At 43.2% G+C, this 20,175-nt stretch overlaps 1 protein-coding gene across 3 annotated transcripts; it reads right to left on the bottom strand.

Annotated features, from left to right (window-relative positions):
- Window positions 1-1,382: 1,382 nt before the first annotated feature.
- On the bottom strand, window positions 1,383-19,878 carry TICRR (TOPBP1 interacting checkpoint and replication regulator). Of its 3 annotated transcripts, none has more exons than XM_067305559.1 (22): window positions 19,225-19,878; window positions 18,360-18,645; window positions 17,518-17,759; window positions 17,020-17,263; window positions 16,369-16,501; window positions 15,452-15,594; window positions 14,452-14,664; window positions 13,344-13,492; window positions 12,421-12,515; window positions 11,980-12,073; window positions 11,731-11,810; window positions 11,173-11,415; window positions 10,461-10,557; window positions 10,134-10,206; window positions 9,140-9,280; window positions 8,511-8,601; window positions 7,933-7,994; window positions 7,229-7,384; window positions 6,326-6,483; window positions 3,804-6,090; window positions 2,184-2,294; window positions 1,383-1,824 (listed from the first exon to the last, which is right to left on the bottom strand). In XM_067305559.1, the coding sequence occupies exons 1-22, from the start codon at window positions 19,876-19,878 to the stop codon at window positions 1,706-1,708; spliced, it is 5,871 nt and encodes a 1,956-aa protein (XP_067161660.1). In that variant the 3' UTR covers window positions 1,383-1,705. The 3 variants fall into 3 exon arrangements, with proteins under 3 accessions (XP_067161660.1, XP_067161661.1, XP_067161662.1); XM_067305560.1 differs by having other exon boundaries at window positions 7,229-7,381; XM_067305561.1 differs by lacking the exon at window positions 2,184-2,294.
- Window positions 19,879-20,175: the final 297 nt, after the last annotated feature.

Raw genomic sequence — 20,175 nt, 5'->3', positions numbered from 1 at the left:
GCCAATAGCTGCAGTAGGAGGAAAATTGGAAGGTGATTCCTACCTAATCTTACCTGTAGGGGTATTTCTTGTCCTCTTCTTTTAAAAGGGAACTTAGTCACATTACTGCAGGCTCTAGGTGTGTTTAAGGTGCAAGATATTTAAGCTAGGGGCCTTTATTTTTTATTGTTGAAAATGAAGACCTTCAGCAGCAGAAAAAAAAAAAAAAAGGAATCCCTCCTACTCTCTCAGAAATAGTCATCTTTGAGCCCCATGCTTGTCTATCAATCCCCATCCTTCCAAAAGGTGCAGCTCTCCCCCCAGCAAAACAACCCTAAGCACACCATACATCCTTTCTTGGCCAAAGGTATTGGGCAGTCTTCTTGAAAACTAGAGTTTCCAGGAAACAAGTTCCATTCAACACTGTGTGGAATGGCTTCAACAGTGCTGAAGCCTACTTTTGCTACACCTCTCTGCAGAAAAGCCTTAAAATCATTTAATGAGCTACTTTTGAACTGTTATGCCTGGCTTTAGGAGGACCTCACGCTATCTTTGTAGCTCTTCACTTTGTGTATGTTCAGTGGACACAGTGGGATGACTTCCCTGCTGTGCACAGACAGATCTCTCCTAAAGGAAAAACCCAGCCCTCTGCGAGAGCTTTGGGCTGCAAGATATCACATGCTTTCAGCCCTTCGTAGGCTACATTTTAGTCACTGAATCACAGCTCCTGCTGTCTTCAGGTGCTCTCATTCTAACCCCACATCTCACAGATGATTAGTCACTATCTCACCAGTGATGAAGCTGGGGAAGGGAGAGAAGTCTTTGAACTGTCATCTCCAGTTATTCCATAAGAATTTTTACCTCTCAAGGAAATTTCCCCAGAGTCCTCTCTGGCTCATTACAAGCTTGCAGAAGAGAAGGGCAACAAAGTTACTCTACCAGCCACAGTTGCACTGGTACTGGATCTACTCAGCCAGCAGTTCCAGATCCAGTTCTGCTTCCAGTGGGCAGGGCAGGAGTATCTGTAAATGGTTAGATTGGTCCATCTTAAAAAAAGGAGTGAGAGAGGGAAAGGAGGTCAGCCTCCCCCTCCACATCTTCCCTGTTGCCAGCTAGGTGGTCTCTCCGCTTCTCCGTAATCTTTTCTGGCATTTGACAGCTATTTCTCAGCAATTTGAGCTCATTAACCTGTCAAAGAATTAGTCTGCTTTTTTTGTTATTTTTCTGCTAAGCTGCCAAGCTGGATACAGCTCACAGAGGGATCCAGTTAGTGTCAGAGCAAGATAAACAGCAGGAACATGCAGCCAGTTTTGTACGCATTCACCTTCAGCACCCTTCCTGCAGCCATAATCCCTGGCCCACTACTTGGGCTGGAGCCAGATTTCTGACCAAGTGACACAAAACAAAATTCAGGTCATTTTATTTTACAAGACAGGTGTAGAACATGACAGTTCTCCTTACCTAGTGGAGCTGAACCTTCACTGCAAAACCTAGCTATCACATGCAGGAGACTGAGCTAGGTTTTGAATGGATGGAGAGACGCTCCAACTGAAGTTAAAAACTTTTAGAGTGGTCCCTATACCCACTGTCACATGCTTGCCTCCTGCTTCTCACCAATGCAGACAGCTCCAGGACAGCATCAAATATCCTTGTCCTTGTTAAAAGTCATGTTGTACAGCTGAAATGATAGGAAGCTTCCCATAGTATTCCGTCCTGGCTTCCAGCCTCAGCTAAGCAGCTTTTTCCGTGAGTAAGTCCTGCTAAGGGGACGCCTCTTAGAAGCCACACTGTTGAATGGAGACAACTCCTGGCTGGGAATATCTTGGAAGGCATCCGATTCCTCTTCTACAAACACAAAGAATAAATTAAAGCCATGATTTGCCAAATGTACTGCTTAGTGACTCTAAGAAATCCAATATCAACTGGAAGCAACAGAAGTTGTAAACTGCACTACATGGTAGCCTATTCTACTCTTCAGCGTTACCTCTCCTCCCTTCTGAACTTCCCAGTGCAGACCAAGTATCCTGAAGGCATGCGAGATAGTGACACTGAATATGAAAGCTGCAAATACACGCAGGGCCTTTCTGCACAAAGGCCGATGCCTAGGACAGTGCTCTTTCATTCTCATTTAGATACAGGCATACAGAAAGCAAACCGAGGTAGTCTGCTCGAGCCCAGCCTTTCCTCACAGCGCAGGTGGTTACCTTGAGCACATTTTCTCCAAGACGGTGTCTGCCCCTGGCACAGCAGTGGAGACTGGGTCAGTGCTAGAAGGCTGCTGGCAGAGAGCGCACTTTTCACTGGTGGAGTTGAGCCTGGAGAAGCACAGTAAGATACTGCAGCAAACTGACAACTCATTGCTTTCAGGTAAGTCTCATACACAGCCCTTATTCTACCTTTAAGCTTCCATTAACACAAATGATACTCTGAATTTATCTGAAACAAAATCCAAGCTGGTATAGTGGCTTTTTTGGCACCAAGGGATGTAAATGGCAGTCTGGAATTAGCTCTCAGCACATTTAATTTTACTAAGAGGTTTAGCAGAAAAACACTTCATTTTTTAATAAATATATCATTACTTTTCAGTGAACTCAGTGTCTAGGAGGAAAATCATTGTTATAACCATGATGGTATAGAAATACAAAAAACCCAAGGTTTGTAGGTGCAGAAGTCTCTTACAAGACCAGTTTACAGCTAAACACTACTACTATTTCACATCCTGAATATGGACTGATGTTGCTTGAAAGTTTGCCCATTTTTCTCCAGTGACACCAGTTGTTCTAGTAGGACACTGCCTCTGTAGATGAACCTTGGCATGTAAGAAGATACAGACACTTTGAAACTTAATGCTTCAGGCCGTGTGCTACTCATAAGACAGCAGCATCTGCCTTTACCCTCATAGTTATTTTTACACCTTATAGGCTAGAACTACTCTGCTGTAAATTTTTGTTTCTAAAACAAGACTGAATTAAGTATTTGGAATCAACAAGGCCTTGCTTACAGAGCTGAGACAGCCTGTTTCACCAGGGGCCAACTGAACTGTCAGCACCCGCAGAGAGAGGAAAAAAAAAAAAAAAAAAAAAAGATTTAAACTTCAATGCCTACTGATACAACATCATGGCTAGCAAGGCAAACACTTCTGTACTGTTGCACTTCTGATTTACATGTTGAATTGGCACTACTGTGTTGGCAAATAAGAGGACTGGAACACCAATATATACAAACTACAGGAGTTGATCCTATGGATGAAGTTCCAGCCTGAGAGCACCAAGCTCTAAACTTCATACAGTTGGGTATAGCATTGAACAGACACTGGGCAGAAATAGTTAACAGCATCAGACAAATGCAGATTCATTGCCTAGTCTAATCTCAAAATGTATTGTGATAGAAGCTTCCCTCAAGCAACAGTTCGCATTCCAGCCCATGCATCCTAGTTGCCTTGCAGCACTTTTTTTCCCACTTGATTTTTCATATCCATTCGCTTCAAGTTAGCCATTGGATGCAACAGTGATCCTTTCTCAACCAAGCCCAAACTCTTAAAGAAAATTTCTCCCAGCTCCTGCTCTTTCATTTTTCTCTGATCACCCCACAATTGTTAACATGCCAATAGCTGAATTCCTCATATGTGATCTGTAACCTGCCTACTTCTCCACTATAATAGGGCAGAATTACCTTGCATGTCATTTACAGCCCACTCTTCCCCTCCATCTCTTTCTCCCTCAGATAGTCAGACAAAAACCAGTTGCGTTCTTGTTTCCTGCCTATCCCACATTTTTAAGGCATCTCTGAATTTCAATGGAATGTCACTCATGCCACTTAATTACCTGACAAAAGGAAGACGTTATCATCCCCTACGCAACCACGTCGCACAGGAGTTATAAGTGAACATGCTCTGGGTTTGTCAGGAAGCTCAATGTCTGCCCTTGATTTGCTTTCCTTGCTCTTGTCTTGAGAAGAGCCAATGAGATCCAAGTTGAACATACTAGTACAAGATCTCTTAGCCTCACGCTTCTCCTCCTTTTCTGGCGATAGATATGTAAAGACCCGCTTCCGAGATTTCAGGTCAAAAGTGCCGAAGGCAGTATTCTCATCAGTTCTGGGTTCAGAGTCACTAGGAGATGGCTGATCCTGGAGCCTGCAAACCCCTTCCAGTTCAAATTCCCCAAGGGTATTTGTCACTTTGCTGCTGCAATGCTCCAAGATCTTCATCTCCCCCTCTCCATCTGTTGACGTTCTCTTTGTTTCATCTGCATTTTTCTCACTTTGAGCACAGCTAGCATTAGCAGTACTGCTGGCTGCTCTCTTCCTCCGAGGCCAATCCTTGATAGCATCGGGGGTAGTCTTCCCTTTCTGCTTTGGAGACGGTGTACAGGGAACTCCTGCTTCCAAGGGGGATGGGGATGTGGTGTTAGAGGCACAATTTGTTGGGGTGTACGACTGGCATATGTAGGTCTGTCCTCCACCTTTCCCAGGCGTACTATGGAAAGAGCGAAAGCAAGAGGGTGAAACACAGGCAGCTGCTAGCTTTTCTGGGTGTTTGCTACACCAGGTCACAGCAAGATCACCAAAGGGACTTTCTCCTCCCTTGGGTTTGCTGGCATTTGCTTCAGACTGAACTTCCAGTGCTGAGCAAGACCCGATTTTCTTAAAGCGAAGCTTGGGCAGTCCTGAGGCTTGCATTTCAAGTTCAACTTCGTAAGTTGGAGGGCTCTCAGAAGGCAGTTTGCAATGGCTTTTAGGAGTAGAGAACTTGGCTGGAATTTCAGGATTTCCCAGGCGTGCTGCAGCCTCCCGCTGCCTCCTGTCTGCAGTGCAGCGCAAAGAATAGGCAGAAGCAGACTTCGGCACGGCAGGCAAAGCATTCAGGACTGATCTGGAGCGTCTCTTAAGACTTGGAGCTTTCAGTCCTGTATATCCTTCTCTTACAGTTCTTGGTTCCAAGTCATCATTGCTTGTTTGAGAATCACTAAGGAAGGATTCACAGGTGTTACCCTCCTTAACCAACTGCTCACGCTCTATCTCAGCATTCAATACATGTACCTGCCCTCCAGCACAGGGCTTAGGAGAGAAATGCTTTTCCAAGCTTTTCTGGTCCTTTCTTGGAGAAGGATTTTGAGGTAATATATGCATTTGTTTATTTTTCTCTGATACAGAGGTATTTTCAGGAATTTGGGTATTACAAAGCTGGACACTTTCTACAGAAGAGCTACCACTGTCATTATCATATTGATTATCCTTATTTCTGGAAGGTGTTGCACACATGAAGATGAGGTTCTCTCCTCCAAAATTTGGTTCACATTTGGACTGCTCAGGTGCGTGGAGTGGGGACCTCAAGGAAGTGCCAGTGATGCCAGGCAATTTCAGAAGAGATGCTTTAGGTGTGTTAAGTTCCCAGTCAAACTCCCCAGTTTGTGTGTGGGAAGGAGAGCTGTTTGCCAGAGTGTTTGTGGAATTTGCACAGAGAGGAGAATTGAAGGGAGGGTCTGCCCTCACAGTGACCTGTGAAATTTCTGCCCTCAAGGGGCTGGTATGTAGTTTTGAGCCTGAGTCTTCAAGTTTTCTGGGAGTACTTTCCATTGCTAGAGGAGCCGATTCTGACTGCATCTGTTTTTCCTCTGGGAGGATTTGCCTCCGAGCACCAACTGGAGATGCTGATTTTGAGATGGATCTAAAGGAGCATCCTGGAGTTTGAAGGTCTGTAAAAGATCTTTCTTGGAAGGCAGATGTGGAAGAAGCATTTTGATTTGAATCTTTCAGAGGCAATGATGAAGCACTGAGCATTTTCAACCCCTCCTTTTCTGGTGTTTGTAAGCCAACCTCTTTGTGAGAAGGGGAAAATCTTTTTATTGGAGAAAAATCCTCACAAGTTACTTGCAGTAAGTGAACCCTCTTACTTTCCATTAACACAGATGGTGACATGACCCTTTGTTTAGGATGAGAAAAGTACTTTCCCAAGCACTTAGCTGCAGTTTGCCTAGCAGCTGGACTTTTGCCAGGAGTCCTCTCCGACTTCTCTGGTGTCCTGTGGAGATTGCGAGGTGATCTCCTTGGTAGTTTACTGGCAGAATTCAATGGTTTCTGGGCAGCCTTATGAGGTGTTTTTTTAGGAGTCTGCAGGGGAAAAAACAGTGAGAGAAAAATCATGCTTGTTCTGTTCCAGCACTATTTATCTATCCCTCTTGATATTTTTTTCTTGAGATTTAAAAAACACAGTAACTGTTTGGTTAGAGATTCTACATAATTTAACCCTAAGTTTATGATGTATAGATCTGATTAAGCATGAATAGAAAAAGGGTGTGGGAAGAAGGAAAAAAAGGAAAAAAAAAGAGGAAGCAAGTGTTTCTACCTGACAGGCAATCGGCTCCTCTAAGTTTAAGGAATCTTTTCTTGTTCTCCTCCTCCCAGGTGAATGCTTCATTACAGGACTACACGTGTCAATGACTGCTCCAAAGAAAAACCTCTTGGGAGTCTGGACAGTGGGACTTTCAGAATGCACCTTAATGCCTATAAAATGGAACAGTACAATTGAACTAACACCAAGTAACCCGACACAAACAATTGTCTCAATCACTTCAGATGTATGGACAGGTAATGTACAAAACCTATAGTCCTAGCATGTTCTTTTCTAGCCAAATTTTAAAGCTGCACCAGAATTATTGTTATTTCTCAATCTAAAAACTAATATAGTCTGTAGACAGAGTGCTCTAGAGAAAAAGAAAAGGTATAAAAATAGCCCAGCCTTATTCTATTTATAGCTCACAGCATAAGAGTTCTGGTTCATGACTAAGGATCCTAGTAGGTATAACATAAAGAACTAAGTGTCACCTTTTATAGCTGATAACCCTACTGAGAGAAAGCCAACAAAGACGATCCCATCAGTCTTTGCTTTATGCTGCCACAGAGGAGGCTGAAAGTAGCTTTAGGATTTCTCTCCTATATTCTAACAGGCACTTCACCGCATTTAGGGAATGCAGACTGACAATCAGTGGTATTCTGTTTGATGGGCCTGACTGGTTTTGAAGTTGGCAGTGTATATACATCATAGAACAGCAGCTGTTTCTTTCTCTTATATTCAAATTCCCAATTCAAAAATAATTAACTGGGACAATTCTCTGTCTACAGAAGACATTACCTGACAGCTCTAAGCCTCTTAAGAGTTTCTTGCAGAGCCAAATCAAATCAAACTTAGAGGTATCCATGCCAGCTTTTCAGATCAACAATATTAGCCTGCTCAAATCCCATTCAGTACCTGCTACATCTTTCTGAGTACGGCTCTCCTCTTCTTGTCCTGGATGGACTTGCTGCTTATTTTGTGAGCAGGGCTGTGCAGCGGAATAGAAAATGCCAGAGTGGGTCCTATTCAACAACAGTTGTTTGATGCGTGGACTTCTTCTTAAGCCTGCTTCTGTAAGGTAAGAATATCAGAGACTGGGCCTTCTTTCTCCCTCAACAAGGATATCTTCAGAAATGGTTCTTAACTGACAAGCACACACTCCAAGAAGAAACTTTGGTGAATACAATTAAGTCTCACATAAAGAAGCAGATATGAAGGGTGGAGGGAGAAGAACAAAAAACCCAACAACTCTTCAACTTCCTTGGAGATTTGGAATGCTAATGCATGCAAATCTCTTTCAAAATCATGGTCCCCTCTAAGTCACAATTACTCTCATCCCTCTAGCAATTAGATGGAAAGGAATACTAGAAAAGATACTTGTTCACCCTTGAAGTCCCTTGTGCATTTTCAGTTACAGGAGTTAACTGCCTTTCTTTTTTAAACTCTACAATAAAGGGTTGCAAAAGCAGTGAGCAGAAAGTGGTTCTACCAGAGGTGTCTGTGCTCCACCAATAAGATAGCAGAATACTTTTCTAGTGACTACTTATGGATTATCTTAGCTGAAGCATGCTCTTGAGAGCTACATCACAGCAAAAGCCGTTATCAAAATCAGCACTTACCACATATGGTCTTCTCTGGAGATTCTTCTACAACACCAGTGTCAGAACCTGGATCAGACGACCTTGAGAAACAGCAAACGTTTTAGACTCAGCGCATTGTTCACATTTGTGGAAAGAGAACTTATCATGAAAACTGAAAAGCAGTGCTATATTCTACAACAGAACATTGCTCTGCAGGCTACTTGGAATGAGCAATTAGGAGGCACTTCCCCACCCACTAATGCTTGATTAGGCATAGGAGCCTTTCTAGCTGTAGTATAGCCAACAGTCTCACATGGAAGCAAATGCTAAATTTCAGCTTGGACTCCACAAGTTACAGCACAGGCCTTTTCTCTGGAAGCCCTGAAAGCAACAACGAAACCTAAATAGCAATTTGCTGCAGGAATGAGAGTACCCCAACTTACATGATGAAGCAAGCAGTATTTCTCCCCACTCAGACAATGGAACTTAAAAATCTCTACCAGTTCTCTTGCTACGTTAGGTGAAGGTGACGTTTGACTACAAAGCAGAACCCTGCTTCACAGCCACTTGTTAAATGTGCAGCACTTACTGAAGAAATTCAGAAACAGCTCACTCACCGGCCCTTGATCTGTTTATGTAGTAGTCTTCTGGAGATCTGTTTATGTAGTGGTGTCTCTGCAACTCTCTTGGTCAATAGCTTGCGATGATCTGAAAAACAAGTCAAGCAAGAGATTCAACACCCAGAGCACAACTATAAAGCAGTTAGGATGAATAAAGAAATACAGTTTCCTATAGGCTTCAGTTTAAGAATGACAGCCAACAGAGAACCATTGTGCATTGGTCTTCCTGCACTCATAAGCTACCATCTGATAGGCATTTAAGAGTTTAATATCTACACTCCTCCCCACCCCTCCAATATAAAAATAGGGACTATTAATAAATATTGGCAGATGTAGTTAACCTACTCTGATAACTTTCATTCTTCATCTTTCATTCACAGATCCTTTAAACCAAGGAATTTTAACCTTTTTTTTTTTTTTGAGGTGTATAGAATTCAGTAAAAGATAGGTTTGGGTTTCAATACCATCCTATTCACTATCCAAACATTACAGCACTCACCTGAAGTATTTTCTCCTTCATTAAAAGCACAGTGCAATTAGTTGTTTCACAGAAGTGAGGATGCAAGAATGGGAATTTTGGCAAAAGCTCTTCCCTGGCAATTCTACATGTGCAACCCATGTCCTACCTTTAGCACCTTCATCAGTGCATTTGTATCTTAGGCCTTCCACAGCAGATACTGACTGACTTCTAGGCATCTTCTTCATGGACCTTTTTCTTGGTGAAAGTACATCTTCATTGAAAAGGTTCCTCCTTACCTTCGTAACCTCTAAGAGGTGAGACAAAGCAAAAAAGTGATCATATAAAGGGAGAATTAAAAAAAAAAAAAAAAAAGGGCACTAGGAGATAGGAACACCATGTACCAGTATAAGGAAACAACTTTTCAGAGGCCAGAAAAGCATTGAAAAAAAAAATAAATTTGTTTTTCTGTTACTGGATACTATCACCATCCATGCCCTCCTCAAAATCCATCCTGGACTTGTTTTATGAATTTGCACTTTTCATACTTTCCAGAAACAGACTACTGACAGATGTTATGATGGAGAAAACAGCCAGTGAATTTGCAAGATAGAACAACATGGAATGGGCCACAAAACCTCAACTGAAGCACGTGTGGGCTCTGGGAATGGGTGTGAGATTGAATTTTATGAAGCGTTTTAAGAAAAGAGACATCCTGTTTCCAGACGTAAGGCTGTTCACCTAAATCTGCCTGCAGGGTTATCAGATGCCTAAGCAGAATGTATTAGCTTCTGATTCTCTCAGAGGGGTGGGCAGCTCTAGGGGCTACTGAACACAAAAAGATGCCCTGTTTAGGAGTAAACTCCTGTCCTCATTTTTTTTTTCCTGGGACAGAGAAGATGGAAATAATTCCAAGATTCAAGGAAGAACTGAAAGGTTTCCTCTTCAGGATAAGTGAGTTAAGTTTTCTGCATGTGTGAGTGCACACACTGCACTGCCACTCTTATTTTTTCTCCCTCAAGGCTTTTGCAGAATTTTGCAAAGCTTCCTGCAGATTCCCAGCATGCCTCAGCGTGATTTCATCACGGCTTACTAAAATTTACAGAGAGAACAACATGTGCTGAAGACGCACCTTTCCATGGAAAAGCTAGAAGTCAATGTACCTTGCACTGCTTCTTTCTGCAACAAAGGCATTTGTTGGGGTTTCTCAGTAGCAAGGCAAGAACGAGAGTTCTCCTGAAACAAAAGAGAAGTTAGACTCACTGGCAGTTTAAGGTTACAACAACTATGAATGAATGCAAACAGTAAGCTCCAAACCACATATTTACTCATTAGTTAATTTTCAGGTTTTCCAAAATGATTTTGGCCTCCATACAGCTGATATAGGGTATACCTACTGAGTGAATACAGAGCAAGATTTCACACTCAAGTCTCAATGTTGCTACATCCCTGCGGGAGCAACCCACACAATCCTTCTGGGAAAGCTTTACCTTTCTGATGGGATTCTTGGCTATCTTGGGAATCTCAATTTGACGCAAGTTCTGCGGTGCTTCTGTCATGCTCCTGTGCCTGGCTAATACATTATTCCTTTAGAAATTAAAAAAAAAAAAAACAAACAAAAAAAAACCAGAAGTGTAGTTATCAACTCTTACTTTAACTTACATGACACCTTAAACTGGGGTTTGACTCTAGAAATGGGAAGTCTTTACCCATATTCAGATTGCAAGTTCTTTGTGTTGGTACCTTATTTATATTGCAAACCATCTTTCAATGTCGTAACATAAATAGCTGAAACTACAACTTCAAGACAGGTATTAAGACTTATTTGTTAATTTGTTAAAATGAACATAGGTTCTCAGTATAGAGTCCTACAATTAACTGCAGTCTTAACTTTAATGATTTCTGGTCATTCACTGCACAGTACAACACCCTTCTCTTACGGAAGGTGATCATGAACTCTACTTGTGCAGAAAATACACATACAGAATCAAGGTCACACTTGCAGATAATCAGCAACAGGGAGTTAAAACGAAAAATGGGAGCCCTTAGCATTCCCTCAGACACACAGTGCTATCAGCAAATATCAGCTTGCCCCACCTAGCTATCCACAAACAGATACCAGAATGATGGGGCTATAGTTTAGATAGCTCCTCAGCCCCAAATCAGGCTGCAACAAGCTGCTTTTCTATTTGGAATTGTTACCTTCTTTTTTTGGCAGATCGGGTGCGCAGCTCCTCCAACTGATCACTCTCAGTGCGTGGGCAACCAGTGCTGGGAGTCAGGGCAGATGATAGAGAGTGTGGAAGGGCTGGAGACTTGCTATCCAGAGTCACTGAGTCATCACTGAAGAAGTCTGAAGGCAGAACAGATGCCAGCTTTGGGGGTATTTGAGTACCTAGACTGTAGTAAAGATCTCCAAGGGTCTTCGGTATAGACTCCATATAACTAGAGTATCAGAGAGAACCCACGTCAAATAGAATCCACCGTAAAACTCTGTCAAAGTTTTGAACTAAATCTTTGTTCCTAAGCTTCAAACAAAAACAAAAAAAACAAAAAACCCTACACTGAAAAAGTTAACTGTGTTTTTTCTTTACTTGCTGAACAGCCACCTTCTCTTCAATCAAGATAAAAGCGTAACAAGCAAAATGCATCCAAACTTGTCAAAATCAAAGTCAAACCTGTAGATTGTTGTTTATTCATAAAAGATATCCAGCCACAACTACAGTCCCCAATAATACTTAGTCACCCTATAGAACTTACAATGCTAATATTTCCTCTAGAAACTTTGTAAGGTATCCTGGGTCTTCAGTCAGGCACAAAATACGCAGCATCTCTGTCATCTGGAAGAGAAAAATCAGGTGGGAAAATGGATTAAGCTGTGACAGCCGCAACACCAGATTCTTTAGCACAGAATACAAAGTGTTACAGTAAAAGCAGGGAAAACTACACGTTCCAGGTCTACATTCTTGGTCTCATCCAGAAACACAACCAGGTCTATAATTTACTTGCCTCCTCTAAAAGCTGCTCCATTTCATCAGTGTTGCTTTGTAGTGAAGGGCACTGAAGACACAACTCTAAACGCAAAAATACCTGAAGTCGGCACCTAAGTGAAAACAAGTAGTCATTTGTCACCCTTTTTTGTGGTGGAAACAGCTTATTTACCTCAAAAGACTTACTCAAAAAGCAGTAAGCATGGCTCCTTTTGATAGCATAGATTTGGTTAGTATTTGCTTTTGGTGGCAGGGGAGACATCTCACTTCAGATAAAGACTGTGATGTCTCTCAAATAGCGCATATGTGCATTTAAAGAGATGTTTTTACTGTGACCACAGATTCTCCCTGGAAGTTTTACCTATGTAAATACCTTTCCATTTGTACAAAATCCACCAGTAAAAATTGCTAACCAACTCCATGGTATCTTAGAAGCTGCAGTAGATAATGTGTCTCATACTCTCTGACTTTGGTTTCCTTCTCTGAGCCATGCTGTTGTCTGAGAGTTTTGCTGGTCTTCAGGAGATGGCTTCTGACTCTTTCCACACAGGCCACCTGCAGACACAATCACAAAGACTTCAAGTGTGCTCCCTCTCCACAGGGCAGGTTCTTTTCCTCACTTGCTCAGTTCTCTTGGATATAGCTCCATTTTTCCCTCTTCTTAAAGAAATTCTCTCTTCTACTTTCAGTAGCAAAGTTGTGTTGAGGCAAGACAACAGAAGAATGTATAGCTTGAAATCAGAAAAAAGGTCATAGGCCTGCTTGCAGCTTCAGGACATTTTAAGTAACTATGGATCTGTCTTGCACAGTATTTTCTTCAATTAGTCACTAGTTAATCAATTTTGGTTTTTAAGTAAGCAAGTTACAATACTTAAAACTATTTCTTAACTTAAAGTAAGAAAACCCTTCAGCGCTCTCTCTCTTTTCTGGGGAAGTAATGGATGTAGGCTAACTATGTAAAGCAAAGCCAGAAACACAGCTTTTTAAGATATGTTTTTTTAAGAACACATTATTTAGAATACTAGCTTTGAAAGAAGTGAAATTCAAATTCAAAGTGAGGCTGATATTAGAAAAAAAAAAATCTATTGCAGCTTTTAGCAAAGGCGTAAACTGATAATTGAACCACATTTTCTTAAATTCTTTACAACTATCTGAAGTTCTTCACTATTGTGAGAGCTCTGATAACATAGCTTAGAAGTTTTTAGTCATATACATCTCGTATAAAACTTCACAGTAAGATGAAATAAAGGTAATCTGAAATAGCAAGAGTTTTGACTTCCAGTTCAGTAGTAACCTTGCCATGCAGTTTTAGTCAGATCATGAACACCCCTACAAGTGTAAATACTGTACATACGATTTTCATGCTCACATGCTCTTCCCTACCTCTCTCTCTTTGGCATCTTGTATTTTCAGGAACCTTTTAATGGCTGTGATCAAACTCTGGGCACACATAAATGAAATAACTCCCTCCGCAACAGCCTTCTGGTAGCTTGCAATTAAATGGGACAGCAGCTCCTCTTCAGTTTTGAAGTCTGTAACAGGGAAACGTTACAAGTTAACTAAATGCCAGTTCACCACAGCTTACTGAAACAACACTCATTCTAGCTAAAGCAGGGGAAAAGGAGGTCATTAGGAAAGAAAAAAAGCAACACAACTTTGCTACAGCAGAGAGACATCCAGAGCACAGAACACTAACAAGAGCAGTCCCAGGTGCAGACCCATGGCAAGTGATAAGCTTTGGCCTAAACAGATCAGAGCAAGATTTCAGGTTACTGCAACATCCTGCTCCTTGGCACACCAGTCCCAGAAAGCAGCAAGGAAATTCCTGACCCTAGAGGTCAGAATAAAGAACAGCTAGCACAGGAAAACTTTCTACCACAGATTTTCTTTCTATAGCCAGAGTCTTATTTCTGATGAAGTCTAGACTACAAGTCTAACCTCTTGTATAGTGTAACAATGGGTAAACTTCATTTCCAGACCATGAAAATAAAAACCTATATACTGGCACTGAGACTGAAGTCCATAACCACTCCCACTTACAGCAGTAGCATATCTTCTCCAGAATCTCAGAGGACAGAAACAGACCAGCACCAGAAGTATCTTCACAGATATTGTTTGGCTCAGAAACATGGTCAAGAAAGTCCCTTTATTTTTGTTCTATTAATAAGAGGACTACATTCCACTTACACCTTGATGGCTGCTGCCCTTTATTTCCTTTAGTAAAAAACAGTTCCTTATTGCTCCTTTCATATGGGAGTGGGGCACGAATACTAACCCCCTGAGCAATTATAACACTAAATCTTTACAAAGACTAACCAGAAGGGGGGAAAAAAAAAAAAAAAGTAATTATCATTCTGTGCCAACCTGAAGACACAGAAATCAAAACATCTGTTTGCTCCATAGCTCCTAGTACTCCACTATTTTCCTTCACTCTCCCTTCCATAAAGATCCCATATAACTGCCTACAGATATCAGAACTGATAACACAAACCTATTGATATTTTGAATGCCTTTTCCTTTTCTTCCAGCTTTTCATCCAATCTTTTGGCTGAAAGCTTCTGTGGGACCTTCTCATTCACTGTTGGTGGCGCACCATCAGGTTGAAACTTCTGAGCCTTTACATTCAGTCTTGCTACATTCAGCATCTGCAGGGAGCGGGACATGGTCTTCATCTTCTGCCTGACTGGAGTTCGGGGAAGCCCACCTGCAATGCCACAAAAAGGGATTTCTACTATCAGACACGCTGGAGCAAGAACTCCAGCCGAGAGAGAACATAATACTGATTGATTCTTATGTTGCTAGCAAGTAAGGACAGTAACCTTCTAGCTGGAAGTATGGTCGAAAGGCTTCTATTTCTCTGTGAAATAGATGTACAGGGAGCACAGCACATAGGTACTTCTCTAAGTACAAGGTGGGTGATAACCCTTGTTCTGCACAGGAAGGGAAGTTGCATGAACAGGACATAATCTTGTGTCACGGGAATAGAAATAACAAACTCAGAGTAAAATTTAGCAATACATTAGATCAGGATATATGCAACTTTGGTTAGTGTACTGAAATGCAGTGATGAAACTCTTCCTAGAAAAAGAGAAGGTGTTCAATTTTTCCAAATTAGAACAGAACAGAGACATTGTAATACTTAGTAGTTGAAGTAGGGGTCCCTACTTCAATAACTAATGAAACTGCAGAGCTCTGCACACTGCTTTCTAACAGTTTTGTTAACCATTCTGTAGCCTTGAATTGCTTAAGGAGTAATTTGTGTTGTACCAAAGGACAGGATTAATGTGTTAATTATGAGGTCTCTAAATTAGAAAAACAAAACAAAAACACACACACACACACACACACACACACACCCCAACAAAAAACATGGAAGTATGCCATTGTTCAAGAGAGGACAGATCTTTAGGGTTTGTGTGTTAACACAACTTGTTGAGAAATCTCTATCATCTTTAAATGGTAGTGTGCACATACTCCCAAATTACACATACGTCTTTTTTTGTTATTTCCTGGTCCAGCTGTGGCAGATACTTCACTGGATTTCCTCTGGTACATCTCAGATAGACTTTCTGAAAGTTCCGCTTCAGATTGGTAGGCATCATCCTTCTCATTAGTAGAATTAACTTGCAGTAACCTATATGACAAAGTAATTCAATACAGATACCAAAAAAGATGAAATAGGAGGCATATCCCCTGTTCTCACTGCACAGTAACAGGTTTTTCTAGTTGCTAGTCCAACTCTTTAGGGAAAGTAACACATGCTAGCATTCTTCCAGATCCCTGCTCCACAAAAATCTTGCTCAAGAAACCCCCTTCCCCCCCCCCCACAAAAAAAAAAAAAAAACCACCACACACACACACACCTCTCAATGATCATCAAATCAGAAACAAGTATAAGAGTTCTTTATGTACAACAGATATGCCGCTGACCAATGCCAAGAACGTGCACAAGCAAATTCATGCAGACTAAGCTATCCTGCATTAGGGTTTTTAGACACTAAGCCCGCTTTCTTCAAAGAGCTTGATAATTCGTTCCCACTAAGTACCAACTGAGATAACTACCTTCGACATCTCACAGTGGATCTTATCTAACAAGAAGAGGCGAAGTCTGCCACTTGTCTTAATACCTTAGGTAATTTTAGGCCACATACGACTCCTGAAATGGTCAACACTTCAGTCCAAACAGACTGCTACCTAGGCATCCTGTTTCCTTTTTTTTTTTTTTTTTCCTGGTCATATGCTTTTGCTTCATTATATCTCAGTGTATATATTAAGCTGAGCACAGAAATAAAAGCACAAAGAGAACCATTCCGTTCTATAACTCTATGTAACATGCAGCCAGGCTCCCTAAACAGGAAGCAGAAATCCCTGACCATTAATTACTCAGAGACATGTTTCAGAAAAATACCTGAATGACTCCATCAGATTGGAACTTGCTCCACAAATATTTGACGAAGGATACCATGCTTCAAGTACTGAAGGATGCCAGCATCCTGTACGGGACAGTTCCTGCTGGACCCACTCTGGCACAGGAGTTTCTCCTGAACAGAGAAATAAATAAATAAATCGGAATGAAGCTACATGAAATGGCAGAAGCTTTGGCCTTCACTGAGACTCTAAAGCAGAGAACTCCAGAACTATGGTTACAGAGGGCAATTTAATAGCCAAAACATCAGGCTGGGAGACTTGCAAGATTCTATAATGCAAAGTAGGCCAGCAAAGATTAGTGTCTCTGCAGCCACACCCAAAAGTCTTGCTGGCCAGGGATGGCCTGTGTGGCACATTCTGGGAAAACCCATTCTAAAAGCTGGTCACCAAGCACAAGTAGCTGTGCTTTACCTAAAAAGGTTAACGGAAACCAATGCTCTGTCACTGAAACAGAAAGATACACCACTGCAGATCTCTGCATCACAAAACAAAGTCTGAGCTATAGAAGACAAAACAAACAAGCACCAAGATCACTCATCACTGAAGAAATCAGTAGCTTTAGTGCCCTCTGCCCCAAATCAGATCTACAGATAATTAAGAGGAGATATGTTTTGTATTTCCCAATGCCTACCAGGACTAGCCAGAGACTCTTCCACTGATGTGTCAGTTTTGCTCAGCACGCTATTAACAATATCTGGGAGGTGAAGGGTGTGGTCTTGGGAAGAGCTCTGCACTACAGTTCCTTCAAGGTTGCATCGCTGAACTTCAGCTGCCTTCTCAGAACAGAATATAATCAGAACTGCAGTACTCTCGGAAAGTGGTGATAAAACAGCAGTGCAGGGGCACGAAGTTTTGGATAGAGACACCTCAGCAACCTACATAAAAAGAAAGGGATGTTTGTATTACCTAGTAATACCCAGAGGCCTCAGGTAGTACACAGTTTACAAATAGGTTATAAACTTACTTGATTTTCTAAAAACAGTTCTGAACTTAGACCCAAATGAGCAATTTGCAGTGCAACAAACACCACTATTACTGTCTTCACAATATGACACACAAGACTGTCATCTTTTTTGGTAACAGCCCATTTCAGAATAGGTATTGGTTCAGGGCAAACAGAAAGATTTACCATGTGTAGTTCTTCAGTCACTAGAGTCCTTAAAAGCTGATGAAACAGTGATCTGTTTTGTTCTGCTTGTTCAACCTGGGAGCTTCGCAATATCCAGCTCTCTGCTAGAAAGTTGCCAGCTTGCATCAAATTCCAACCTGTCAAGGTACCTTTCAGGAAGATATTGACTGGATGCTGTGGTTGTCTTTGGCTCATGGCTAGGGGTTCCAGGATCACCACACAGCTTTCCTGCTTCTCTTCTCCTGTGCAAGGTCAAAAATAAAACAAAAATTCTATTATGTGCAAAACAGTTTTCATCCAGATGAAGAGACAACTTCAATGCAAGAAAAATAAATTTGAGATTAAACTGGGAATAGCTCTACAGTAAATGTATTCTATAATGGACCTCCCCAAGCTCTCATAAAGGAGCTGAGTGCATCAAGGGACTACTAAAGAAAGAGACAACATGCATTGCATCTTCCTTTAAAGATGATCTGATCTCTTTTGAAGGTGCTTTTCATTTACTTGCTTAATTTAAGCAAATTAAAGTAGCTGAGACAAAGCGTGTAGAGAAAAATAGTGTACACGAAGATGGGACCAACAAAGAACTGTTCATACATCCAGGCTCCTGGGAAAAATGGAAAACTGAAGAGACCAAATCAGGAATATGGGCCAATAGCTGTCCTATCAAAAGGCGCTGGAGCACATTCAGGACTTTTTTTTTTTTTTTTTAAATATACACTCAGGCTCTTAAATATCTCAAGTTATCTCTATACATACTGTTCAGAAGGAAAACACATCAAGGATCCTGCATGAGAGATCAGAGGTATTTCTAGGCATGCCTAAGTACCCCTTTTTATTACCGTGAACGCTGAGAAACAACATCCCTTCTTGCTGGGGGAATACTGCTTGCAGTGCAGAGGGCTTCGAAAACAAGAAGTTCAAGGTGGAGTCCAAGGGCAGAAGCGTGGTCCATGGCATGAACTGTGGCATAGAGGAACTGGAATCTCCAAGAAAGCAATGAGCAAGACCTGCTCTGTGGTGACTCAAACATTGCATTAAGATCTCAGATGACAAAATGGTGCCTCCCGTCTGGTGGATCAGTTCAAACATTGTCCAGTATCCAACATGATCTGGAGATTCAAGCAGCTGCAATAAAGCAACAGACAGGTGTCAAGTTAATTTTGGCAGCAAGAAGATGTCTATCCAGACAATTAATATAGATTACAGGCTTTTATAGTAACTGGCATAAGAAATGCATACACTATATTTCAAAGCATTTTCCAAGTTTTTTTATGGACTAAACTAGCCCTCCTAGGAACACAAGAAGGAAAATACTACGCCCATTGAATCAAGAGGTAGGCAGTATCTTCGAGCAGAGTTTCCTGAATTTAGTATCTAGACAGCTGAACTGTCAGACTGCTTATTCACAGTCCTGAACAGCTATAACTCCCACCTAACTGAAATCACAAGACAACCCATCAATAAACACTTTGCAGCCACTCAGTTGCTGATGTATCTTAATCTCCACAGGGATAACTACTAACCAGGTTTTTGGCCTCTTGCTAAACAGCATTACTTGGCAGTTATCAGAGACCTGACCTCTCTTCCTTCCACTCAAAGATTACAGCATAAAGCCGCACGCTCTCCCTTCTTAAATGGGAAGCAATCGAGGAAGGTGGTCCATTATCACTGGCAATACAAAGGCATGCGGCATCCTCCAGTTACCTTAGACCACTCGGCAGTGTCCACCCAGTACAGCGTGATTTTCTGGTCTGCAATCAGCTCCTGGACTCCCTTGGGCAGGAGCTTCTCCGCCAGCTCCTGAGGCGTGGGCGGCTCGCAAGGGGAAGGGGCGTCGCTGCCGGACACGAACTGCCGCAGCTCCCTCCGGGAGTGAGGGCAGGGGGAGAAGAGGAAGATGGCGTTCACGAAGCCCTCGGGGGGCGGCAGGCTCTCGGGGGGCTCGGCGGCAGCCAGCCCCGTCCTGCGGCTCCTGCGGAGGGGCTTGGCGGGGGAGGCGATCTCGGGGCGGTCCCACTGGTAGTCGAGGAGCGTCTCCTTGAGGCCGCTGTGGGTGAGGGCGGCGCGGGGCGCCGGGCCGGGCAGGGCGGCGCCGGGCCCCCGCGCCCCGAGCCGCGCCGCCAGCTCCTCCTCGAAGCGGGCCCAGGCGCGGGGCCCCGGCGGGCGGAAGCCGCCGCCGCGCGAGGCCCCGCCGCGGCCCCCCAGCGAGTCGAAGAACCTGAAGGCCCAGCGGAGGCGGGGCAGGCCGACGCGGCAGCCCAGGTGGTTGAGGAGCCGCAGGGCGCCGAGCTGCAGCCGCTCCCGCCGCGCCAGGCTGGCCGTGTCCAGCAGGAACACCACGCTGTGGGAGCACGCCATGGCGCCCGCCGCCAACGGCCGCCTCACAGCGGCGCGGCGCCCCGCCGCCGCCGCCGCCGCCACGCGCCCGGCCCGTGGGCCCCGCGCGCCGCTCAGAGCGCGCCCGCTGCCATCGCCGCCCGCCCGGTCCAACTGCTGGCGCGCTCGCCTCCTCGCGCCCTCATTGGCTGGCGCCTCGCGGCCCGCCCCCTCCCGCGCCGCTCCCCATTGGCCCGCCGCGGCGCCCGCGCTGGCGCCCGGAGGGGAAAGCCCTGGCAAAAGGGCGGGGCGGCGCTGGCGTTCGGGGAGGCGCTCTTC

Source organism: Apteryx mantelli, chromosome 15, assembly GCF_036417845.1.
Source record: "Apteryx mantelli isolate bAptMan1 chromosome 15, bAptMan1.hap1, whole genome shotgun sequence".
NCBI lineage: Eukaryota > Metazoa > Chordata > Aves > Apterygiformes > Apterygidae > Apteryx > Apteryx mantelli.
Note: the sequence above shows the minus strand (reverse complement) of the source record. Positions and strands in the feature narration are given on the sequence as shown.